Raw genomic sequence first — 23724 nt, forward strand, 5'->3', positions numbered from 1 at the left:
TTTCTTTCCAACCTGAAATTTTGGCTACAATTTCTGAAAAACATAAAGTGTGGGTTGAATTTTCTGCACAACTGAGGTGACTTGGGAAGAAACTTAAATTATCAAAAAAACTTCCTCAGAGTTCCAGCTTTAATAGATTTGGCAGAATGATTTAAGGATGATTTGGGTATATCGGAGTTCAAAGTGAAGCCTAAAAGACATGACTTATCATTAAAAATAAAGAGAGACAGAGGGACAGAGAAATGGGAGAGAATTGCTATGGCCTTGATTTATGAGTCACTATAAAATAATCTCAACTAATAACAAAGGCTCTTTATTCCTGTGCTGAAGTTGCAGCAAAAAGTGTACTAAGGAGGCTGCAGTCCTAGCTCTACTGTGAGCTTCTCCTGTAACTTGGAGTATGTCATTCCCCTGCAACTAGCTTAGTTTCACAGCCTCTAACGTGGAGATTTTCAGCTTTTATTTTCTCAAGGCATACTTTTAAACTGAGGTCAATGCAAGCAGTTTGAATATTTGTGGAACAATCCTGAGGCCATAATGTTGTTATTGTTTTGAAATAAAGAAAAGGTTAACAATGATAGGTTCCTGTAAACACACTCAAACCTTAAACTGAACAAATAAAATGGAAAAATCTTGTAGAGAAAGGTTATCACTCAGTGAGATTATAGCCTAGTTTAACATTTAGATGTAGTCTACTTCTTACATTTTTTATAATTTCAAAACATTCATTTAGAAGAAAGATATTTACCAAGCCTGAATTACATTAACAACTTCTGATTCTTTTTTCCCTTCTGCAAAATAATACTAGTTTATTTCAGATTAGCTGATCCTGCAAACCACAGCTAAAGTAATTGTGAATGTCACAATAGATTTTCTACTACTAACAGTGTGGAATAAAAAGGAACTTTAAAGTGATAAAGATAAAAAGGGAAGACAGAAAGTATGATCAGAGAGTACCTTTGCTTCCACAGTCAGAGGAAAACCATTTGTCTGTCATTATAATCCGGATGCTTAGAAGCAGGTACATTGTTCTTTGCTTCTTAATGTCACTCAAAGCTAATTCAGTGCAACAATTATCTTTTTCTCACTGTTAGCATATTATTTTACTTTTTGCATCGAATGTAATTTTCAGTTCATAACCATAGCATTGCGTGTGTTGGCAGATGGCAAATGTGGAAACACCTGGCTGTCCAAAGGGACACGGGGGAAGCTGCAGGCGCTTGAGGGCATCATATAAGGGTGATTAGGGAACATGAGACAGGAGAGGGTTCAGTAGATCAGGTTTTATGGGATATGGGATGCATATCCATAGGAAACCAGGATCCATTCATTTTTCTACTCATACAAACATTCAGTGTGAGAAAATCTGTTGTATGCTTTGGGCTCACTTAACCTAAGACAGTATTATTAGTCTGATATCCGTGTTGGTATTGCCTCCATCCCTTTAATGAGGATAAGGTATGAACCCTCTAATGAGGGCAAAGGAGTGAAAAACATACATTGTGTACACAGAAAAGCAGTATGGATTTTCAGTAGGAAATCGATGAAACATAAAACTGATGTTTCTGGAGAAAGTCCCACACTCTCTGAATTGCATTGCTATTCACAGGGTCTTCCTGTGCATGGGGCAAATTTTTAGGTGGTTTCTGTGAACTGTACTCCCTTTCCGTTCTTCCAGAACCAGATCTGTGGAGTTCATACATTCATCTCACTTCCACACTGGCAAGTGTTTTATTCTGTTCTCTTCTGAAGCACAAGCCTCTTGTTTATGGATTGTAGTCACAAAAATACATTTAAACGTGCCTGTTATAGGCTGATACTTAGAAATTATGCCTCTTTGAGAAATCTGGGGAGAAAGAATAGAAGTAAAGATGCTTTTATGGAGAAGAAAAAGTTTAATTATTGAATGCATAGTAGTGACTCAGCTGGTGGCCTTTGATGAATTACACAATAACAGTCTGCTCTAAACACACAAACAAATGACAGAAGATCATCTCTTTTCAATTATGTTTCAGTACAGAGACAACCTTTCACAAAAATACAGCCCAATGTGTTTGTTTAACTGCTGTCTTAATTTCTTCCTGAATAGTTAAAGTTATTCTCTAAGAGAAGGGGAATATAAAAATAGCTGACACCTCGCTAGACCATTTTGAAAAGAGAAATATACTAAATCTAACTAGAACTGAAGAAACAGCACCCTCATTACCACGTCAGTATTTATAGGCAGAAAAGTTACCAAAAATCATTCTTTTTCAATTTCAGTGTTCCTTCTTGTTTCCATAAAAACTAGAAATGCTTTTTGTGAACTACAGTCATTTTTCTCACCGAAATGTTAGAATGCCTTTGTGAGAATAAAATATGTCGGCAGGTGGCAAACATGAGAACACTTGATCTTGGCTTCCAGGCTGAATTTTCATTTATGCTTCAGGACAGAATAAATTAGCAGGGGCTGAGATCCATGCAGTTAGGCTGTGACTAGTCATTGTGCTTTACAATTACTTTTATTACTTCAGCATGAACATATCTACCTTTGGAGTTAATTTTAGGTCCAGTGAGTCCAAGCCCTGATTATTTGTGTTCTTGCCTTTATTGTTAACGAGAAGAGTAGAAAACCTGTAGCTCCTTCTCCTGCTGGAAGCAGATACTCTGCAGTTGTTGGCTTTGAACACCCTGTTCTTTCTGAACTCAGCGTGCATGCCCACCCTGAGCATGCTGTGGAGTAGGGAGGCTCCCCATGCAACTGCTGCAGGCTGCGCGTGTTTCAGGCATGAGATTAGACAGACCTTTGAAGACCAGTTTTCTTTCTGGAGGCATATAATCCACTGAGGGTTTGTGTTTGAGTGTTGCATATCTCCTTGCCTGTCTTAAACATATTTTCTTCATGTTTGTTAACTGTGCTCTGTGCCTGCCTAATGAATGAGTGTTTGTTTTTTGGCTTTACAGCATTCTTCTTGATGAAGAGGGCCACATCAAGATCACAGGTAAATAAGGAATGGAAAATTTAATGTCTACAAGCTAATTTTTCTTCTGCAGTATGTTCCATGCACCTTAGTCTTTGATCTGAAAGAGCTAGCTTACAAAAACTCAGAAGCCAGAAGAGTTTGAGCATTGGGTTTCTCTTCTCTGGCAGTTCATCAAGTATCCATGCTGCACAGCACATGGAGAACATAGCATTTTCTTGGTAAAACTGTACTTTTGACCGACGTGAAGCCTGCAGGCTTGGTTGCCTACCACCATGGATGGAAGGACACTTCCAATATGACTGCTTGCTCCAGATTAAATTATCTGAATTATAATTTGCAGAGGACACCTGAAAAGACATCCCTTTGCCACCCTGGAGGTGCTGTCTGGACATCCTTTTCATTGGTGTCTATCTGGGATTATTATTTCTAATGATTTGGTTATCTGAGCAAGAGTCCTTACCAGCATTGTCTTCACCAAGCCTGAACTGTGTATTTCTGCTTTTTAAAATCTCTTTTCTGCTTTGAGTCAAACCTCCTTCTGAACAGAGAAAATGATACACCTACTTTCAGGACATAGTAAAAAATGACAAGCAGGCACTCCATGTAGGCAAGGCTTCAGCACACATGTGCCTGTGGCTTTTCTGCATGCAGACAGAAGGGTGCTTCATCAGCTGGTTGGTGTGTTTTGTTTGAACAGTTTAAGTCAGCGAAAGTGTAAATCATCATTTTTATAGACCTGACAAGTCTTTTTTGCTTTGATTTATTTAGATTTTGGTCTGAGTAAAGAAGCCATTGACCATGATAAGAGAGCGTATTCATTCTGTGGGACAATAGAGTATATGGCCCCAGAGGTGGTCAACCGACGAGGACACACACAGAGTGCCGACTGGTGGTCTTTCGGCGTACTCATGGTAATGGAAAAGTTGTGTTTGCTTGTTAGAGGGGTGGTTGTAGGAGTGACCAGATCCCTCAGATAAAACGTACCGCTTTCAGCAATTAAGAGTTGATAGAAAAGTAGATGTGTAATGATTGCTTGGTCATTTTCATTGCATCAGTGACAGCAAGCCAGCCGCTTCTGGTAGTATATGAGGTAGCATTTGGCCCCAGATTCTGTCTCTTCCTTCTCACAGTCCTTTGCTGTCTCAGTTGGTCACCGTGAGACATGAATATTTCTGCTGCACAGAAACAGGGCAGAGCAGGCTTAGAAGAGCATAAGCATTTCAACAGAAACATCTGCCTAGTTACTAACGTGGTTCTTGTTAGGAAACAATTACCCAAGCAGCAATTTTCAGATGTTAGGGACATCCTCTTAGAGAAGCTTAAAAATTTACTCTTTTTTTTTTTTTTCAAAATATAGATTAAAAAGGACATATTTTAGAGATCACTCTGAATGTTTCACAGGACCTCAGTGGTTCTTTAGACATTCACCTGTCTTCTTCACATCAGCATCAATGACTCTTGTGCCACTGATGAGATTCAGGTAGTTTTTGGGCTGGTGGTGAATTTCCTGTAGTTTTTTTAGCTGTTGGGAGACTGTCACTCAAAGACCTCTCTTTTCTCCTGGTGGGAAAAGAAACCAAATACATATGGGCACCATGTCATCCACCTTTGTTCTGTACTATTCTGCTTTATGACTAGTTTGGGATGTTTGCTTTGTCCTGAGTCCATGCTGAAGGTGGTTTTAAAATGATGTATGTGAAACAGTTTTAAAATGACTGCTCTTCACAGAGGGGGAAATCACCAGAAATAGACACAAATGTATCAATTGGCACAGAGGAATAGTTGGGAATTAATCTTTTTCTCACATGCCTTTGCATTGGATTAACTATAAAAAAGTTGCAATTTTCCCCCCCTGTTGCTTAACTTTTAAGAGTCCTCCAAGCTATTCTGGAGGTAGTTTAAAAGGAATCAATATGAGAAACTGCACTAATTCATTTTTTTATACATGGAAATCAATGAAAAGTTATTTAAAATGCAACATGAATTTAGCAAATACCAGTCATGCTAGATTATTCTGGTATTTTACTTGATAAGATAGCCATCTTTTTCTAAACAAAGTAAATGAAGTGTATCTCATGTGCCTCCATTATAATAATGTATTTGATACAATGTTGCAGGGGAAATTCAGTAATTGAAGACACTTATTAGTACTTATACCACCCATGAATACATCACAGAGAAAAACACCACAGAGAGAAAGGAGCCATTTCAGCTAAACAGTAACGTTGTCCCAAGAGCAGGTAGGAATAAATATACTCATAGTGAAATGTAGTTAGCCTGGAAAGTAGAAGAAAGCTCCTGACTGCTTAAGGAGGGAGGTCGTGGAAAACACTTTCCAAGAAGAGCTCTACAAGAGATATCTGACTAGCGTGGAGCTGCTTGGCTTACAAGAAGGACCGAATATCATCCTCCTGAGTGCTGCAGTATTTGATACTGGGATGCAAAGTCAGGAAAGTTTTTCAGAGAAGTATTGAACCCTCTTCAAGCCAGCCATCTAAAATTAGGTGTTTGGGTGCTAACCTGCTCCCTCCTGCACCCATCCAGCCTCCTCTGTCTGTGGTGCTATTGTTGCTGAGAATGAAGAGAAGATCAAGGAGAAGTTGTTTTGGGATATTGCGATTTTTTAAAAGCTTTTTGAAGCAGTTATTCCCATTGTCATTTTATCAAGCATAGTGCTGTCCCTTAAGCCCAGACACCATGCATTTATTACTCTCACAGGGATATGTTCAGATAACAAGGGTGATGCTGCTCTCTCCTGAAGTGTGCAGGCTGCAGGTCTACCCAAGTGCTCAATGCATGGCCAGCAAAAGGCAGCGCAACGCAGTGCAGCACTGCAGCTGTGGCTCATATTGCACCTCACCGTGGTTTTCACGGCTCCCCTGCAGAACCAGGGCAGAAGCATAAATTAGTGTAGCAATATGCTCTTCTAATACAGCTCCATTTCGTCTGGTATGGAAGCTATATTAAGTAGCTCTATATTACGCTACATACCACAATCCACAGTGTATGTTTAAATTTTGTTTACCCTAAGTAGGCCACTGGTGCCACCAAAGGAAATAAGGATAGGAACCAATGTGACAACTAGTGAAAATTTGGGGTGGGGAGGGCCTGTGTCACTGATCTAGCTGGTTGACAGCAGTTAATCTAAGTAAATATTGTAATTTATTACCCAAATTTAAAAGGAGTGGAACATACTTATCTCCTATGGCACAAATCCATTTGTGGATGCTGAGCACTTCTGAACCACATATGTTTATTCAGGAAAATCAATAGGTTATGTCTCATATAATAAATATACCCCAACCCTTCAAATTTTTTTTATTATATGTTTAGTTTTGAAGGATATCTCTGCCTTCTCATTCTCTGTCTCCAGTTAAATGATGGTGTATTTGGTGTGTAGATTGTTTTTTTCACCTGCTAATGGACTTGGCTCCTTCCCCCCTGTTTTTTGCTGGGCTTTCTTTTTTTTTTTTTTCCCTCCGTCTCCCTTTTCATCCTCTCCCTCAGGGATTCAGTGTCTTAGAATTACAAAAGATAAGAATCCGTATAAAATGAGATGAGTAGAGAGAGTAAAATCTTTTTAACTCTAAGCTACTGCTTTAAGTCTTTATGTGCCACGAGACATCTTAGAGAAAAATAGCTGTAATCAGTTCAATCTTTTTTCCTTTTTAACAATTAACTGGTTGGGTCAGAAAAAGGGTATTTCCATCCACTAAAAATGCAGGAGGATTTTCTGATGCTGTCTGTCGCTCTGCTCATTTCTCCTTGTTTTCCTTGGTCTGTCACTTGTATGTTCTATTAGGGAAGCTGGTTTTCTGCCATCTTGAAAAACTGAAGAGAATTAAATGGTACTCAAATGATTTATTAGCATTTCTCTCCAAGTAATTTGCAGCATCATGTGAAATAGACAAAATACCAGTTGGTAGCATATGCATAGATTAAAAGGAAGTTAATGTGATAGTATAATTTTCACACCTAAAATTTTGATCAATAGAGGGAACATATTAGGCAGATAGTGATAAAATGGCCTGTAACCTAGCCATTAGAAAAGCAACCAAACACTCTCTTGTCTGTTTTATTCTGGAAGAGGGATTAATGCTACTATACAAAGTGTCGAGGTGTACTAGCAGCTCCTTGCCAACATGCATTGACCAGCACAAGCTAGAATCAAACTGAGTGATGCTTGAAGGCAACATTAAATGTGGCATGTTGTTATTATTAATATCAAAGCAAGCTTATCTGAACAAGACTAAATTCTTGTTTTGATTTATTAATTATGATATTAATTATTTTATCATTATTATTCAGTGGGAGTTTTACTTTAAACAACAGTAAAACTTCATTTACCACCAGGTAAGTCTTTGACACAGGCCACAAACCAAAAACTTTTATCTGCTCAGTTTGTTTGCTGCTCAGTTTGTTTGAATTGTTTTATGGTAGCTTAGTATGTGTCAACTCCTATAGTTATACACATCTTGAAATTAGCCCTTTCCAAGCATTCCAGAGGAGAGTACCTGCCTCTCATTTAGTGTGTTACGACAACTGCTGGGACCCAATTAAAATTTTGTGCTGGTGAATTTATATGGTTTATCATGACCAGAGAGATCTTGTTTTCTGCCTTCCTGAGACTTACTCATTGCATTGGGGCCTTTGAATAGGACGTATTCTATAAAAGCTTTGCATCAAGAGATCTGCATGAACAAGCAATTGACTTAAATTGTTAAAAAGCTGTGTATACAACTAATACCTTTTCAGCTGTGCTGCAAGAGCCTTGATGCTCACACTGCTGTCCCTGAAGCCCAGATAAACAGGTCTGCATGATATAATGTGCACAAGTCTCTTGGAAGCAGTGGTTTTATAGTTCATTGTACTAGCTTGTTTACAAGGGCCACAGACCTCGTGGAAGTTGTATCTGTTCAGGAAAAATCCACTGTACACCTTTGAGAGTCATGTGAGCAGAGAGAGGGGAATATAATAAAAGAAGAGGTATCATGACTCAGTAGGCAGTCCCAAATAAAAAGAACTGTGTTCATATTTGTCAGCAATGTAGTGAATGTGTAAGTAGTGACGTCATCACAAGAAAAGAAAATATCATTTGATATCCAGACAAAGTAGTCAGCTCTGTAGTAACTTTGTAGTAACTGTACAGTGGCATTGGAAAAATCATTACAAGACATCAAAGCAATACAATCTTCTTTTGCAAAATCCCATCGTACTGCTTGTTTTATTCCCAGTACAAGAGAAGGTCTTCATGAACAGTATTTTGAATGTTTATGCCAGCTACTACATGAAGGTATTCAAACCCTTTGCAAACACTAATTCATTGTGCTTCACACCTGGCTAACAATGAAAAATACTTAATGCGTTTTACAAATGATAAAACTGAGTGGTTGATCAGCTCCCAGCTACCAGAAAAATAACTGGAAGTGCTGAGAGGGCAACCCAGCCATTCTGACAAGAGTGTCTCTCTCTCTGCTCTCCAAAACTGAGTGATATCAATTTCCTTTGTAACCATGAATTTTATCCTAGGCTCACAGTACTTTAGCAGACTTGGGCTGAAGTAATTTGCACAATCTGCTCTCCTTCCATCTGCTAGGAAGTTTCATCTGGCAATTACCTCAGGCTGTGGATTTTTTCTCATTCATTATCTCCCTCAGCGACCTACCAGGGTTGCTTCTTAAATCCATTCCCTCAGGAAATGTGGCCTTCTTTCCCAAGGTCTTTCCACATGTATGTCTTCCAGGGTATCCAGTGCTGGTGTTTTGCCTACTGACATTGGAGATTGCCCTGAAAACTAGAGAAAGGAAGCACTGCAGAGCATGTCAAGACCTAAGCAGGGGCTGGATTAGGTGACTCCAGAGGCCACTTCTCATTGAGCTTTGATTCTGTGGTTCTCTTAATAGGCAGCTGAACTGGAATAGGGAATATTTGTCTTTCTCGCTGAATATTCCTACACAAAGGAAGTCAAGGCTGGAGGGAGGCACAGGCTTCTGAAATACTGGCTAACAGAAGGTAGCCCTCCAGAACACCCAGAAAGCAAATCACTGGGAGGCAAGGAGCAAACAGATGGTTTATACAGGTGGGGAAGTGGGGAGAGTAAAAACTGAGTCTCACAGCAAAACTATAGGGTCTGCTTTAATAGCCAAAAATACTACAGAGTTTCTTCACACCTAGGCTTAGCTCCTTGTCAACCTGCTGTGACCCATACAACTCTGTATTTATGTGAAACAGTGTTAGCAGTAAGTGCTCACTTCTGTTTGCGTGTTCAGGTTTAGCAAGGTTTTTGATTTTTTAAAAAGTAAGCAGGAAAATAGGTTGTTTTGCAGTAAAGTGGTAGCTTTAACTGATGAGATGAGCTATTTCAATTTAATTTTTTTCCAGTCTTGTTATTTTGTTTTTAACCTTCAACAGATTTAATCAGGACTGCAATTGAAAAACCAGTGCCTTCTTCCAGTTGCTGCTTATTTGAGTTCATTGAAGTAAAAAGCTCTGGTACATTTAACTCATGTAGCTGCCTTTCACTTTAAATATTGATGTTAAGTGCATTTCTTCTGAATCTGAATTAATCTCAACTTAGACCTGTGTAATTGGAGACGTGGGTACAAAGCGGGTAGCCATTAGAGCAGCGCAGGTAAAGATTCCCGGCAGCCTGCAGGATGGGTCATTTCCCCGCGCGAGGAAGGCAGGATTAGGGTTGGACAGGAAGGACGGAGGAGGAGGAGGGGAGGAGGAAGGAGGAGGAGGCGGCGGAGGCCTTCCTTCCTTCCTTCCTTCCTTCCTTCCTTCCTTCGGAACGGACGGAAGGACGGCAGGAAGGAAGGAAGGAAGGACGGAAGAAGGAATCCTTCTTCCTTCCTTCCTTCCTCTTCCTTCCTTCCTTCCTTCCTTCCTTCCTTCCGTCCTCCTTCCTTCCTTCCTCCTTCCGTCCTTCCTTCCTTCCTTCCTTCCTTCCTTCCTTCCTTCCTTCCTTCCTTCCTTCCTTCCTTCCTTCCTTCCTTCCTTCCTTCCTTCCTTCCTTCCTTCCTTCCTTCCTTCCTTCCTTCCTTCCTTCCTTCCTTCCTTCCTTCCTTCCTTCCTTCCTTCCTTCCTTCCTTCCTTCCTTCCTTCCTTCCTTCCTTCCTTCCTTCCTTCCTTCCTTCCTTCCTTCCTTCCTCCTTCCTTCCTTCCTTCCTTCCTTCCTTCCTTCCTTCCTTCCTTCCTTCCTTCCTTCCTTCCTTCCTTCCTTCCTTCCTTCCTTCCTTCCTTCCTTCCTTCCTTCCTTCCTTCCTTCTTCCTCCTTCCTTCCTTCCTTCCTTCCTTCCTTCCTTCCTTCCTTCCTTCCTTCCTTCCTTCCTTCCTTCCTTCCTTCCTTCCTTCCTTCCTTCCTTCCTTCCTTCCTTCCTTCCTTCCTTCCTTCCTTCCTTCCTTCCTTCCTTCCTTCCTTCCTTCCTTCCTTCCTTCCTTCCTTCCTTCCTTCCTTCCTTCCTTCCTTCCTTCCTTCCTTCCTTCCTTCCTTCCTTCCTTCCTTCCTTCCTTCCTTCCTTCCTTCCTTCCTTCCTTCCTTCCTTCCTTCCTTCCTTCCTTCCTTCCTTCCTTCCTTCCTTCCTTCCTTCCTTCCTTCCTTCCTTCCTTCCTTCCTTCCTTCCTTCCTTCCTTCCTTCCTTCCTTCCTTCCTTCCTTCCTTCCTTCCTTCCTTCCTTCCTTCCTTCCTTCCTTCCTTCCTTCCTTCCTCCCTCCCTCCCTCCCTCCCTCCCTCCCTCCCTCCCTCCCTCCCTCCCTCCCTCCCTCCCTCCCTCCCTCCCTCCCTCCCTTCCTCCCTTCCTCCCTTCCTCCCTTCCTTCCTCCCTCCCTCCCTCCCTCCCTCCCTCCCTCCCTCCCTCCCTCCCTCCCTCCCTCCCTTCCTCCCTTCCTCCCTTCCTCCCTTCCTTCCTCCCTTCCTCCCTTCCTCCCTTCCTCCCTTCCTCCCTTCCTCCCTTCCTCCCTTCCTCCCTTCCTCCCTCCCTTCCTCCCTTCCTCCCTTCCTCCCTTCCTCCCTTCCTCCCTTCCTCCCTTCCTTCCTTCCTTCCTCCCTCCCAAAGTAAATGAGCTGTAGCAGTCATTGTAAACATCAAAGTAACATGAGCAAGTGTAAGTGAACATTAGGTGCTGACCCTGAATGTAAACACTTTAGAAATCGTGAGGAGGGTTTGGTACAATACATAGCATTTCTGCTATTGCCCTTGGAAGCAATGTTCTCTGCCCCTCATCCCTGGTGTATCTGAAAACTTTTATCATGAGTAAGGCTCTAATAGGTCAGAATTGCTTTGAAAATGGTGCTTCACATCCAGTGTTATTTAGGCAGTTTTAAAATTTCTCACCCATCTTGTTTCTCTGTGGAAGACAATCTGCTTTCCTCCAGCTCTAACAGGCAGCACTTCTCTTGACTCTTCTAGACCGAGCAGGAGTTAACACCTTTGAGTATTCCAAATCTTGTTTATATTTCTCAGCCATACACACTTTTAAAAAGCGTTTTTTCCTTGTTTCTACTGTGTGTTTTATTGTCTGGAGGTAATTTATTACTAATGCAGATTAATCCTTCAGTTACTTATAGTCACTTACTTATCTGGCTTCTACACCTCTCCTCTGCCCTTCTCCCTAAACTAGCATAACAGTTTCACATTTATAGTTTTCTTGTGTTTTCTTACATTATTCTTATGGTATGGCTCTATTTAATCTGGAAAAAGGGAAGAGTCAGGCTGTGGGGAAGGCTGACACAGGTTTTGGTAATGAAAGGATCATTTCTTGCACAAATGTGCTTTCTGAGAACAGTGAAGCTACTTATGTGATAAAGTACCAAAACCACATGAGGGTTGCAGAGCCTATCCTGCCTTAACAGATAATTATAACAAAGAATATTAATTAGTAGGTACTTATAATGGTAGAAGAGATCCAAAGCCTGAGCCACAGACATAAGCAAGCAACAGTTCTCCTTACCCTCAATGAACATTGTCCACCTTTGTCCCCAGGCTGAATAGTGTACTTGGTGTCTTTGTGTTTGGTGATGCATAACCTTCATCATCCTTTAGTCAAGGGAACCAGCTGCCACTCATACCTTCATGAAACACTGTGGCAAGAGCTGCGTGAAATATGTGGTATTGAATCCATATTAGGCAAGCTTTGGCTGGGATCTTCTCTTTTTTGCTACAAGTGTGAAATTCCTGTCAAATTTACTGAAAACACTAATCTCTTTCAAAGGACTCATAACTGATTGATGTGTTCACGTGTGAGTTAGGCAAATAATTGATGATGATTGCTGAGTTTTTCTTTGAGATTTGGGTTCAGTTAAATGTGACACTTGCAAAATTTGTCACTGAATACAGCCAGGGGAACCAAAGCAGGAGAGAAAAAAGCACACTCAGATGCCTTGAGAATATAGGGTTTGTGCATTTTCCTCTGCAAAGTAGAGCAGTGGCGTCTCTAAGTGGTGCAAATATACAACGTGGTTTGACTCAAGCTAAAAAGGTGGAGAGTGGCATATTGAACCCATTTTCCTTGCACCACAGTCCATGCCAAACATGTAAGAACAGCCATGCCTATTCAGACTAAGAGTCCCCACAGCCAAATATCTAGTCTCCAACATTGGCCATAAAATGGATGCCGGACAAAACAGCATATATCACATTTCTCCCAAACATATCAAAACTCGACCCCAAATATCAATGTAAACAGCTTGTAACATGACTCTTGAATGATGTCGTGGTTTGAACCCAGCCAACAGCCAGACACCACACAGCCACTTGCTCATCCTCTCCCCATTGCCCCAGGGAGTGGGGGGGACAGAATTGGAGGGGTAGAGGTAAGGAGACTCGTAGGTTGAGATAACAATTGAAATAAAATAAAATTAAAATAGTAATGATAATAGTAATAATAATAGAATGTAGAAACGAGGGATGCACAATGCAGTTACTCACCACCAACTGACTGAGGTCCAGCCCGTTCCCAGCTAGTGATCACAGAGAAGAGAATCCCAAAACTGCAATCCCAGAAGAGAGACTGCGGAAGACAGAGCCAGCTTCCTGGCTAACCCTCTTCTATATACTGAGCATGATGATGTATGGTCTGGAACATTCCATGGGCCAGTTTGGGTCTGTTGCTCTGGCTGAGCTTCCTCCCAGCTTCTGGTACACCTAGCAAGACATGGGAAGTTGAAAAGTCTTTGATTCCTTAGCAACAATTAAGACCATCAGTATATTATCAGCATTCTCCTCATACCAAATCCCATACTGAATCCAAAACACAGCACTATTCTAGTTATTAAGGAGCAAGCTACTAAGAAGAAAAAAACTAGCTCTATCCCAGCTGAAACCAGGACAATGAAATGGTCATGTTGGTCCTTCATGTTCTGCATAATCCAGACTTGCTGTGTCATTTTTTTCTGAAGTACAGCTTGTTGAACAATTTCTTTTCCTCAAGTTTTCAGTTGTGCTGAAATAGAATGTGGATGTGGTGTCTATCAGCTATGCAAGACTGTCTCAATGCTCATTTGATTTACCATTTTTTTGTTACTCCACAGTTTGAGATGCTGACAGGATCTTTACCCTTCCAGGGAAAAGACAGAAAGGAGACAATGGCACTTATTCTCAAGTGAGTACCAAAACTGCTTTCGTTCCTCTAACTGTGAATTAACTGTACCCTCCAGGCAGCCTATAGGTCCTAAGTCTATGAAAGGTAGAGCATAATAATGTGCATAATGTGTTTTTCAAAGCTGCGTAGGGCATGAATTTGGTAAGGCACGCAGAGCTGATGCCTGCATGTGGCTCTAAAATTGCCTTCAGAATAACTAGTAGGAAATGAATTATTGAGGGGGCCTTACAAAAGAAATGTATCTTACTTTCTGTAATAAGGAATGTCATTATCCACGCAAAAGTGAGAACAGTCAAATTTCTGTAGGACACCTTATGTGTCCAAGTTTCAAATCTTTTGCTCTGCAAATTTACTGTTCGTTTAATGTTAAGTGCAGACTAAGTATTTGAAGCTTATCTTTGCTCAATATTACATTTTTTTCTCTGTAGCAGTGAATCACTGAGAGAAAACTTCTATTCCCTTTAATCAGTATGTGGCTTAGTATAATTATTTGCGTGAAGTTTTGTTTGTTTAAATTCCTCTCAATTCCCAAATTTATTCCAGCAAGCTAAAAAAGGGAAAAAATATCTGTAGGGGAATTACCTATTTTGGTTGCAAAAAGTGTTATGAGATTAATTAGATGTGCTGTACCTCTAGTGAAACCAGTGGTAAAACTTCTGGTAAAACTACCAGAACAAGATCGGGTCCTCACTCTGTATTGCATTATGCTTAGGTAGCCTTTGGTTCATGTGTCTGCCCGTCCTGACCACTACAATTCTACTTTTTAAACCACAGTGGGCTGGAGAAAATTTTTGGAAAATCTATTTCCTTTTCAAGTGCTGTGTTCTTTCAGAGCCAAGCTGGGAATGCCGCAGTTCTTGAGCATAGAAGCCCAGAGCCTGCTGCGAGCCCTCTTCAAAAGGAACCCCTCCAACAGATTAGGTACGTGCACACATTTGATTGGGGCATTTGTTATGTGTGCTCTGCCTTGTCAGGTGGTGACTGTTTCTCTCTGTGCATCTTCCCTGATAGATATCCTCTTCATTATGCAGCATTTCACATTCCTTCCCAGAGCACAGTGAACCTTGAGTGTTACTAGAGAAATTTGCAAAGAGCACAGGAAAGCCATTGGAAACTAAAACATCATATTAGCTTGAATTTTACTTTTTCGATGAAGAGGGAGAGTAAAGAGCCAGCATTTAGGAAGGGTTTAAGATAACTGCTGTATATTGTACATAGGGAATTGAGAAACAGGTATCTTTTTGTTTCTGTATGATTTAGCTGCAAATCTGAGATGGGTAGCGAAAGGGAGTAGAATTTGTTTCTCCCATTCTCAAATACATTTCAATGCTGTCTCGTTCTGTTTGCTGGGAACATTTTCACAGGCTTTCTTCTTTATTACCCTAAATTTGTGATCTCCTTTCCTACTAATGTGTTTTCACCCTTTGTTAATAATCGTATTTAAATTGTGATAAACTAGAAGGATGTATTAGATTATGTATTTTATGCCATCTGCACCTTTGGGAGTTTTATTAAGAAATTTGTTGCATTTTGGCAAGGTCTTAGACAATGCCTGGTGCATGATTTTCATTGAAAATTTGGTCTTTGGTTTTATGTGGAAAAATAAGAACAGTCATATCAAGTGAATGATATGAAGATAATAGTACTGTATTGTTTTTCATTTTAAAATCATATCCAGTTCTGTGAAAAATTTTGGAGGTTTCTTTTTTCCCCACGGCGCTCATATTCTGCATTTTGGGTGAAAAAGGGAAGAATTTGCTTCTAAAGGAAAGGGACAAACCTTCATACCTCTTTTGGGTTTTTTGTGACCTTAGGAGAAGGACTTTACCTTAGTAGCAGAAATTGAATAATTGAATCCTTCAGTTCATAAACTGTATCACAAGAAGAGAGCTGATGGGTCATATTTAAATATGTGATTGACTGCCATTGCCAACCATGGGAGTTTTGGCAGCTAATAAATGACTTGTCTTTTAGAGAATAGCACAGATTAAATATTGAAACTTGTGAAAAGCAATTTGCTGTTCTCTCTTGCTACTGTTTACGCTTGTAAAATTATTTCAGATTGGAGACGTAAGGTTAGAAGCAAAATGTAAAATTAGGAAACGGCTTGTTCTGAGGTGTGGAAAGAGCATGAGGTGCAAGACAGGTTTCTTCCTTTCCTTCTCGCAGTACCCGCACTCGCTTTTCACCTGCTGGAGGTGGTGCAGCTGAAGGTCAGTCACACAGTGCTTTTGATCCTCTGCATAGCAGTCACAGCATTAGCAGCCAGACAGACAGCAGAGCACGAAAACCTTGACAGCCCACTTCCATCACCATCTGCCTGAGCAATGGCTCCTGCAGTCTCTAGCAGGTACACATGGGTGTGCACACACACGTGTGGAAGACAGATGCTCTGCTCTGTGCCTTTGAGCTTCTGCTTGGCCTTTTCATACTCTGGTAGCTCTGTCCCTTGCTTCAGGTGGGGCAATGTGTGAACTACTCCAGCCCTCTGCTTTATACTGAGCACCATCAGACTGTCACGTTTTAGGTGAATGGATGTTCTCTGCCTGGCTGCAGCAACTCAGCCAGAGACTCTGCCTCATGCAGAGGCACAGTGGCTCAGCTGTTTTACAAGAGAGCGTGGCTTCTGCAGACGAGGGCAGTATGAAGCAGGCTGCCTCTTGCTGTGACCATTGAGGAGAGCAGGAGCCAAGTGCCCTTGCTCCACACAGGGACCAGAGGACAACATGACCTCCCACAGGGCCGGGTGGGAATGGGGAACAAGTTCCTCAGCATGCTGCTGTGGCCCCTCTTCTCCTGGGGGGACCCCCACATGGCCCACAGAGGAAATGCCCTTCTATAGGTTTTACCTCTTGACCTAAACGGTAGCTCTTGTAGTCTGGTACGCTGTAGAGATGATAGTGGTAAAACACCTTTTCTCAGCAGGTTTCAATTGCTGTCAAGCAGTTTGCTTGACATTAGAGAAAAGTAGAGTATTGGGCTTTCTAGCTTTAATCTATGTTCAGAAAAATAAGATGCTGCAGCAAATACAAACTTTTTTCCCACTCCCTCCCTCTGTTCTTTTCTACTGTTTCCTCCCTGTCTCCATCTCTTGGTTTTGTTCTGCTCTGCTTGTTTTGTGGCTTCCCACAAACTGTTATCCATCACAAATGGGGCTCCAGTGAAGTCAGTGGCAGTTTCTGGATACCGATCCTTCAATAAAAAGCTACTCACTAAAATAAGCAAACTTGCTTAGTTTTAGCCATGACAATTCTAGTCCCCGTATCGCCTCCCTTTTAATAATGGGGAATCACTAAGGGTCAAGGTTTTAAACCTGAGGTTTACTGAAATATTGGGAAGGCTGGGAGAAAGGAAGAGATTATTTATAACACAAACATCCAAGGAAACAAAATCTAAAAGAGTAACAGAAAAATAGATCTTAACATTTCAGGGATAGTGGTAAAAAGCTTCTGAAGGCTTGCTCTGTTTCAATTGATTGAGAATCAGCACGAAGGACAATGAAAACAGACTTCTTGTTAATGAAAGAAGGAACACTTAAATGGTTGGCCTAAACACCGAACAGAAGTCAGAAGATAAAAGGACTGCTTCAACTTTGTGGATTTTAGCTGTTTCTAGGAAAGGAATAATAGTCTGAAGTTAAAAGAAAAGTAGGCTTAGACATCCTGTTTTGAAAAATCTTTGGAAAATTAATGAAGCGTGCTAAAATAAATGAACCATATTACAGATCAAACACTTGTTTTCAGCCATTGTTTCAAAAGTTTGCAAATCTGGAAAGTGTTGATATTTAGTTCCAAAGTATTTGTAACATTGGCAAGATGAAAGATGCTGAGCTTTGAAAATCATTTTATTCTGACTACCATCCTGCTTTTTGCCATTTGATTTTGATAGCTTAGCAAATAGAAGTAAAGATTGATGATGTGTTTTAAAATTTTGCTTTGAAACTTTGTTTTCAAGCTTTGGATTATTAACGGAGAAAAAAATGAGTTGAAGGGAGATAGTCAGAGAAGGCATAGAAGGAATTTAGTAATCCAGTTTAACTGATTCTGTTTTACTGTTGCTCATATTAATGCTTTAGAACAGATTTTTAAGGAACAGGAAGTTTTCCTTCCTTTGGCGTCCCTTGTTATAGGTGCCGTCTGTTCTTTTCTGAGCCTATACACTCTGCTGTCAAATAGTCTGCGTAGCACTGCTTTGCTCTGATTAAGTACCACAAATTTCAGATTATGGATGAGCATAATTTTAAATTCTTAAAGGAAACTAACTGGAATACTCAGGCAAACAAAGAGTAAGCATCTCAGAAAGGAAATTGTACCATGAAGGTATTAGTTCATTACATTGCCAGGAACTTAGACAAGGGACTAATTCTTACTTGTCCTAAGGCCCGGATCTACTTAGGTAGGTAAATGAATGTAAAGAGCATTTCAGGAACTCCCTGCACTGCTGAGCAGTATAAAGGTTTCAGAGCTCTTATAACTGAGAAGCTTGGCAAATAAAGTATAGAGTAAAAGCACACGCAAGTAGATTCACAGTAAAAGCCAAAGAAATAGTTATTATTTCCTTAATCTCATGTTCTCAGAGAAGATACATTCTGCTTTGGCACATAGAAAACTTTTTCAATTTTATAAAATTAGTTTTAAAAAACAGGTTTCACCTTTGTCAGAGTGACTGTACATCTTCCTTGTAAATTTTAGGAATGCATTTCAAAAAAATCTAGCCCACTAAAAAGATTCCGAAGCTGTGGAGACACTAAAATTTTATTACCTGAAACTAAAAATCTGGAAACTCTTTCTGCTCATTTTGAATATCCAAATAATCAGCTTTCAAATTTCATAATCTCCCTTTTTCCTCTTAATAAATTTCAAGGCTCACATTATCCATAATGATTCAACAATCAAAACCAATTACAAATAAAACATTCTACTGTTACTGTTTGCAGACACTTTTATTACAGGCATAAAACAACATTAGATAATCAAGTTCTTGCTTATTAACATGAGGCTGCTTTTATATAAATCCTTGCACTCTCTATTATGTTTAAACTGGCAATTTGATCTAAAAGCATTATATGTCTTCTTGGACCCTCATGGGACTGGATGGCACATAGGAATTTTTGCAGGCAGTAGGTTTGATTGTCCTGATTATTCTTTACAGACTACTAAATTGCAGTTTTGTGGTCTTGTTCTGTGCCATTGTGTGCTGCACTTCAGCGGTTTGCTAAATACCCATCTCCATGCCAACAAACATCCATCCCCATGAAACAGGGCTTTCCAGTTACGACCTCTCCAATGCTTCTCTTTTCTCCGTGAAAGCACATCTCTTTCCAGTACCACCTTAGACTTTCAGGTGGTAGATGAATGGCTGAAACATGCTGATCAAATCCGGAGAGACTGCAACATAAGCAGTGGTGCCTAGTGTCTCCCATGGACTTCTGCAGCGGGGTCAGGGTTGCACCTCCGGGCTCCCAGAGCTGTCCCTGAACACACCCTCGGGCCGCCTCCCTCCTCCAGTTGAGGAGAGCACCAGGCCACACGCTTGCCTGCAGCCCCAGTACACAGCCCAAGAGGGAGCTGTGGGCTATGCTAGCAGATCTCATGTCAGGGAAGATCAGGAAATAAAAAACACAGGAAATGCTGAACCTTCTTCGTGGTGTAAAATCAGTTGCTGGGAATTGGAAGTCCTTCACTCTTTGCAAAATTAGGCTATTGCCATCCTAAATCTCTTTAATACATTAAGCTAACCAGAGATGGAGTCAAGTCAAGATGGAGGCACTCCTAATGTATTCCTTCTGTGCCAGAGCTCTGAATTGGCCCCAAGTGGGAAATGCCAATTTTTCAAACGAATGCCTGTGTCAACTGCATGATGCATTCCTTACTGCACATTGCAGTCTCCCACTAAGAAGAGTAGCTATGGGTGGGCTTTTTCCTTGGTCTTAATTTCTGTGGTTTTCTGGAAAAAAGAACAACGGTAGGAAAAAGTGTGGCTTTCAAACAGATCATCTGAAAAAGGCAGGTCATTCGCATCACACAATGATGAATCCATAAGCCTACAAAAAAGGGAAAAGTGAAACAGTGGGGAAGGGACAAAGCAGAGAAGATTGGATGTGTTAGCAGTTATCCTCAGTCTAGGGAATGCTACCAGTAGCTTACAGTGTCTGCAGCATTTATCCCAGTCCTGTGAAATCAGTTTGACACTTGGGTTTCATCCTTACGTAGCAAAGACTATCCTCTGCACGTTACAAAGTTTCCAGTCACCGCCACTGAACAGAAAATATTTTCCACAGATATTTGTTCTCCGAAGAGTTGCTTAATGTAATTCTCTTCTAAGTAAACGTGTTGGTTTCATGTTTCTCTTAGCGTTGCTAAAATTAGAATGAATCTGCCAAGAGAATCTAGTGCAGACTTTAGACTCAAGTGCATTGAAAAACATGCTAGGGAAGACATAGAACAAGTCTTATTACCATCTAAGTCTTAGTATTTTCTTGTTCAATACCCATGAGCCATAAACCCTCTGTCTAGGGAAGAGTAAGAATAGGGTAAGCATATGTGACAATTTGCCCAATTTCTTTCCCAGTCTACACCTGCTTTAAGATCAAGCAAGGGGTTTCCTGAACCTCTTGGGGTTTCTTGGTGAAGTAATCTTCAACAGATTTCTTTTCAGGTTACTTTTCTGGCCTCACCTTGAACCCACATAAATATTTTGCATCCACATGATCCTTTCCAAGGAATTCCACATCACAAAACTATCTGTTGCCTGAAGAAACATCTCCAGGTTGTTCTGAACCTGATTCCTGCTAGCATCATTTAATGACCTATCATAAACCTCCTCAGTCACCTGTTTCCAGGTCAAAAAGCAAAAAGTCCTGGCCTACTCAGTCATTCAATACCATTCCTTGTTACCCTTCTTTGATTTTTCCTACCTTTAATAAATATACCCTTTTATAGGTAAGGTTGTCAAATACATTCCATACTCAAGTTGTAGGTGTACAACAAACTTATACAGTAACAATGTAATGATGTTTTCCCTTTTGTCCTCTTTTCTCTTTCTACGATTCGATTTCATGTTGTGTTTCCCTAGAACTGTCCATCACAACCCAAAGACGTCACTTCTGAAGGCGGATGGTCACCTTCAAGCACATAATTTTGTATGGCTAGCTAGGATGGTTTATCCTCATGTGCATCACTTACATTTGTCTATACTGTAAGATTACCAGTATGGGGAAGTAATCAGAAGAACATTCCTCTTGCATTATTATCCAGCAGGCCTGACAGACAATCCTGCATGTTATGTTCACAAAGAGTTTTCTTTTCATATCCATTCGTCAGTGAACGTTAAGCAGGCAGTAGGAAGCTGCTCCTAATCAGTGCATTTTGGCAAACGTTGGTAACGTCTTATACGCAAGCAGAGAAGGTGTCACATTTTACAAAAGCTTGAGTTGACAAGACCTTTCTAAAGTTGTTTGTAATATTGATCTTCAGAAAGTAAAAATGCTGCGTATAAAAAGCCGAGTCCTCTGAGGTGCTGAGTGCCTTTTGCAAGGTGCTTATGAATCCCAAGTCCTTTTGGGAATCAAGAATGCTCAGCATCCTTGTAAAGAAGTGCTGGATACCTTTTGGGAACTGATTTCAAAATTGCAGTGCAAAGCCTTTGTTTCCAGATGTTATTTCTCCAACTGGAAAATGAAAGGTACTATTAAAAAAGTCAAATCAACTCCCAAAATGGCATGCTAAATCATCTCTGACAGTTGTTTAATTATTACTGAGCACCTGTTGGTTTTTGCTATGGCACTGAAGAAAATAAATTGAGCTAAAGGAGTAAAAAAGGCAATCTGCAGTGAAGACACAAGGCAAAAGTAATGAAGGAATTAGATTCATTACCAGATCTTAGAAGAGTTCCCTAAATTTCCTACAGTAACAGAAATTTAACAGTGAAGGAATCATACCACTGAGAGTGAAGATTTTGGTACTCACGCAAATTTGAAGACGGCATTTGAAAAGGGGGAACCTAAACCCCTGCCTTGTCTCAAGTCATTTGGAGACTTCCAGTATTTTGAGTCTGAAATGATTAGTAATGCAGCTTTCTCTGCCTGTGGAGAATAGGTAATTAGACAAGATTTGAAAGTTGGTGTGGATAGAAGAGCTGCCGCTGGTGGCAGGGAGCAGCAGTAACCTTGCCCTAGTATCAGGTTATATTGGGACTTTCCTGGCCTCACTGGTGCTCGTGCTTTTCTGCATCTGAAATCCTACATCTCACAGAACCACAGAATGGCAGGGGTTGGAAGGAACCTCTGGAGATCACTTAGTCCAACCCCCTGCTAAAGCAGGTTCACCTACAGCGGGTCACACAGGACTGCATCCAGGTGGGTTTTGAATATCTCCAGGGAAGGAGACTCCACAACCTCCCTGGGCAGCCTGTTCCAGTGCTCTGTCACCCTCAGAGTAAAGTAGTTTTTCCTCATGTTGAGGCAGAACTTCCTGTCCTCCAGTTTGTGCCCGTTGCCCCTTGACCTGTCACTGAGCACCACGGAAAAGAGCCTGGCCCCATCCTATTGACACCCTTTAGATATTTATAAGTGTTGATGAGGTTCCCTCTCAGCCTTCTCTTCTCCAGGCTAAACATGCCCAGGTCTCTCAGCCTTTCCTTGTAGGGTAGATGCTCCAGTCCCCTCATCATCTTCACAGCCCTCCACTGGACTCTCTCCAGTAGTTCCCTGTCTCTCTGGAACTGGAGGGCCCAGAACTGGCCACAGTACTCCAGATATGGCCTCACCAGGGCAAAGTAGAGGGGGAGAATAACCTCCCTCGACCTGCTGGCCACACTCCTCTTCATCTCGTCTGAAGCCTGAAGAGAGCAGCTATTCAGCCTTGGCACCAGCCTCAATTAGAGAAAAGTAAAAAACCCTCAGCCATCAGATTTTCATTAATGAAGTGCCCTTGTCTGTATTTATGGTAGTTTATACTGTTATGGCAGTTGCACTGTTCAGGGTTTCTTGACTAGAAGAAATGTTTAGCTAGTAACTCTGACTTTGTGAGAAGAGGGGATGGGGAGGAAGGCTGGAGAAGAGATGTCATGCAGCATTCTAAGCATGACTTAATTTTGGTTCTTTCATTCTCTTGTCAGGTGCTGGATTCGATGGAGTGGAAGAAATTAAACGTCACCCTTTCTTTGTAACTATTGACTGGAACGTAAGTGGATCAGCATTTTTTAAATTATTATTAGTATTATTATTATTTTTCTTAGCTAAATTTTTTAAGACAAACTGCCATGCTTAGAAAAAAGATGAAGTGAACTCTAACATAGAGAACCCAGGAGCTAGAGCCTTTTGACTGGCTGCCTATGTCTCTTACATACATATTTGGCAGTGTTAGGTTTACAATTGGACTTGATGATGTTAAAGGTCTTTTCCAACCTAAATGATTCTACAATTCTATGATTCTATATATACATTTGTTCACATACACACAAATGAAAGAAATAGAAAGCTGCTTTCACGATTGCCAGTTTTTTCTAACCGCTTGTCTCTGTTTTGTCTGATCATTTGGCTTATCATGGTACTACCTGAGGCTATTTGCAGTGTTCTGCAGAATAATTTCCACATTCAGCTCTAATAAACATGATGCATTGATTGTGGGAGCTGGACTGGAGAGAAAATAAGCAGCTTTAAATTAAAGAATTCCTGTAATATTTCAATTGCAAATGAAAACAGAGCCAAAGGACTGGTCTTGAAAGAGATACTCTAGAGGGAAGCAGTCTGATGCTCCAGGTCCTTCCACCTTTCTGATTTTATGTTCCATATTGAAATACTTGTCCCTTCTCACTGGATTAGGCAAGCTGAAGTACCTCCAGGAATCCTTTTCTTTCTTGGAATTATTCAGAGCAGCCCCAGGTCTGTTCTTACACGTATCTGTTGCCAGTAGCTCCAAGAAGCCCCCAGACCTTCAGGTGCACCCTTTTCCCAAACGCAGTGCTGGTACAGCAGGCTGTACAGCAGGTTGTGCTACTTTACGCTGAGGGAATCATAAATCTTCTACCAGGATAGCTTTGTTAACCCCTTCATGTCACTTTTGACCTGACCACAGGACAGGATCTGGCCCTTCCACTATATTGTGATGGGGGCTACTGAAAAGCACAACATAGATTTTCAGAAAAGTGATTTTACATC

The 23724-nt window shown here is 40.9% G+C and overlaps 1 protein-coding gene across 2 annotated transcripts in view; it reads left to right on the forward strand.

Annotated features, from left to right (window-relative positions):
* Positions 1 to 23724, forward strand: part of RPS6KA2 (ribosomal protein S6 kinase A2) — a 310509-nt gene that overhangs the window by 241949 nt on the left and 44836 nt on the right. For both annotated transcript variants that reach the window (XM_086461053.1, XM_086461054.1), the window contains 5 exons: positions 2944 to 2981; positions 3732 to 3874; positions 13495 to 13565; positions 14398 to 14486; positions 22683 to 22747. In XM_086461053.1, the coding sequence (XP_086317179.1) occupies positions 2944 to 2981; positions 3732 to 3874; positions 13495 to 13565; positions 14398 to 14486; positions 22683 to 22747 (406 nt within the window). The remainder of the gene's footprint in view (positions 1 to 2943; positions 2982 to 3731; positions 3875 to 13494; positions 13566 to 14397; positions 14487 to 22682; positions 22748 to 23724) is intronic.

This window comes from Leptosomus discolor, chromosome 2, assembly GCF_034619465.1.
Source record: "Leptosomus discolor isolate bLepDis1 chromosome 2, bLepDis1.hap2, whole genome shotgun sequence".
Lineage (NCBI taxonomy): Eukaryota > Metazoa > Chordata > Aves > Leptosomiformes > Leptosomidae > Leptosomus > Leptosomus discolor.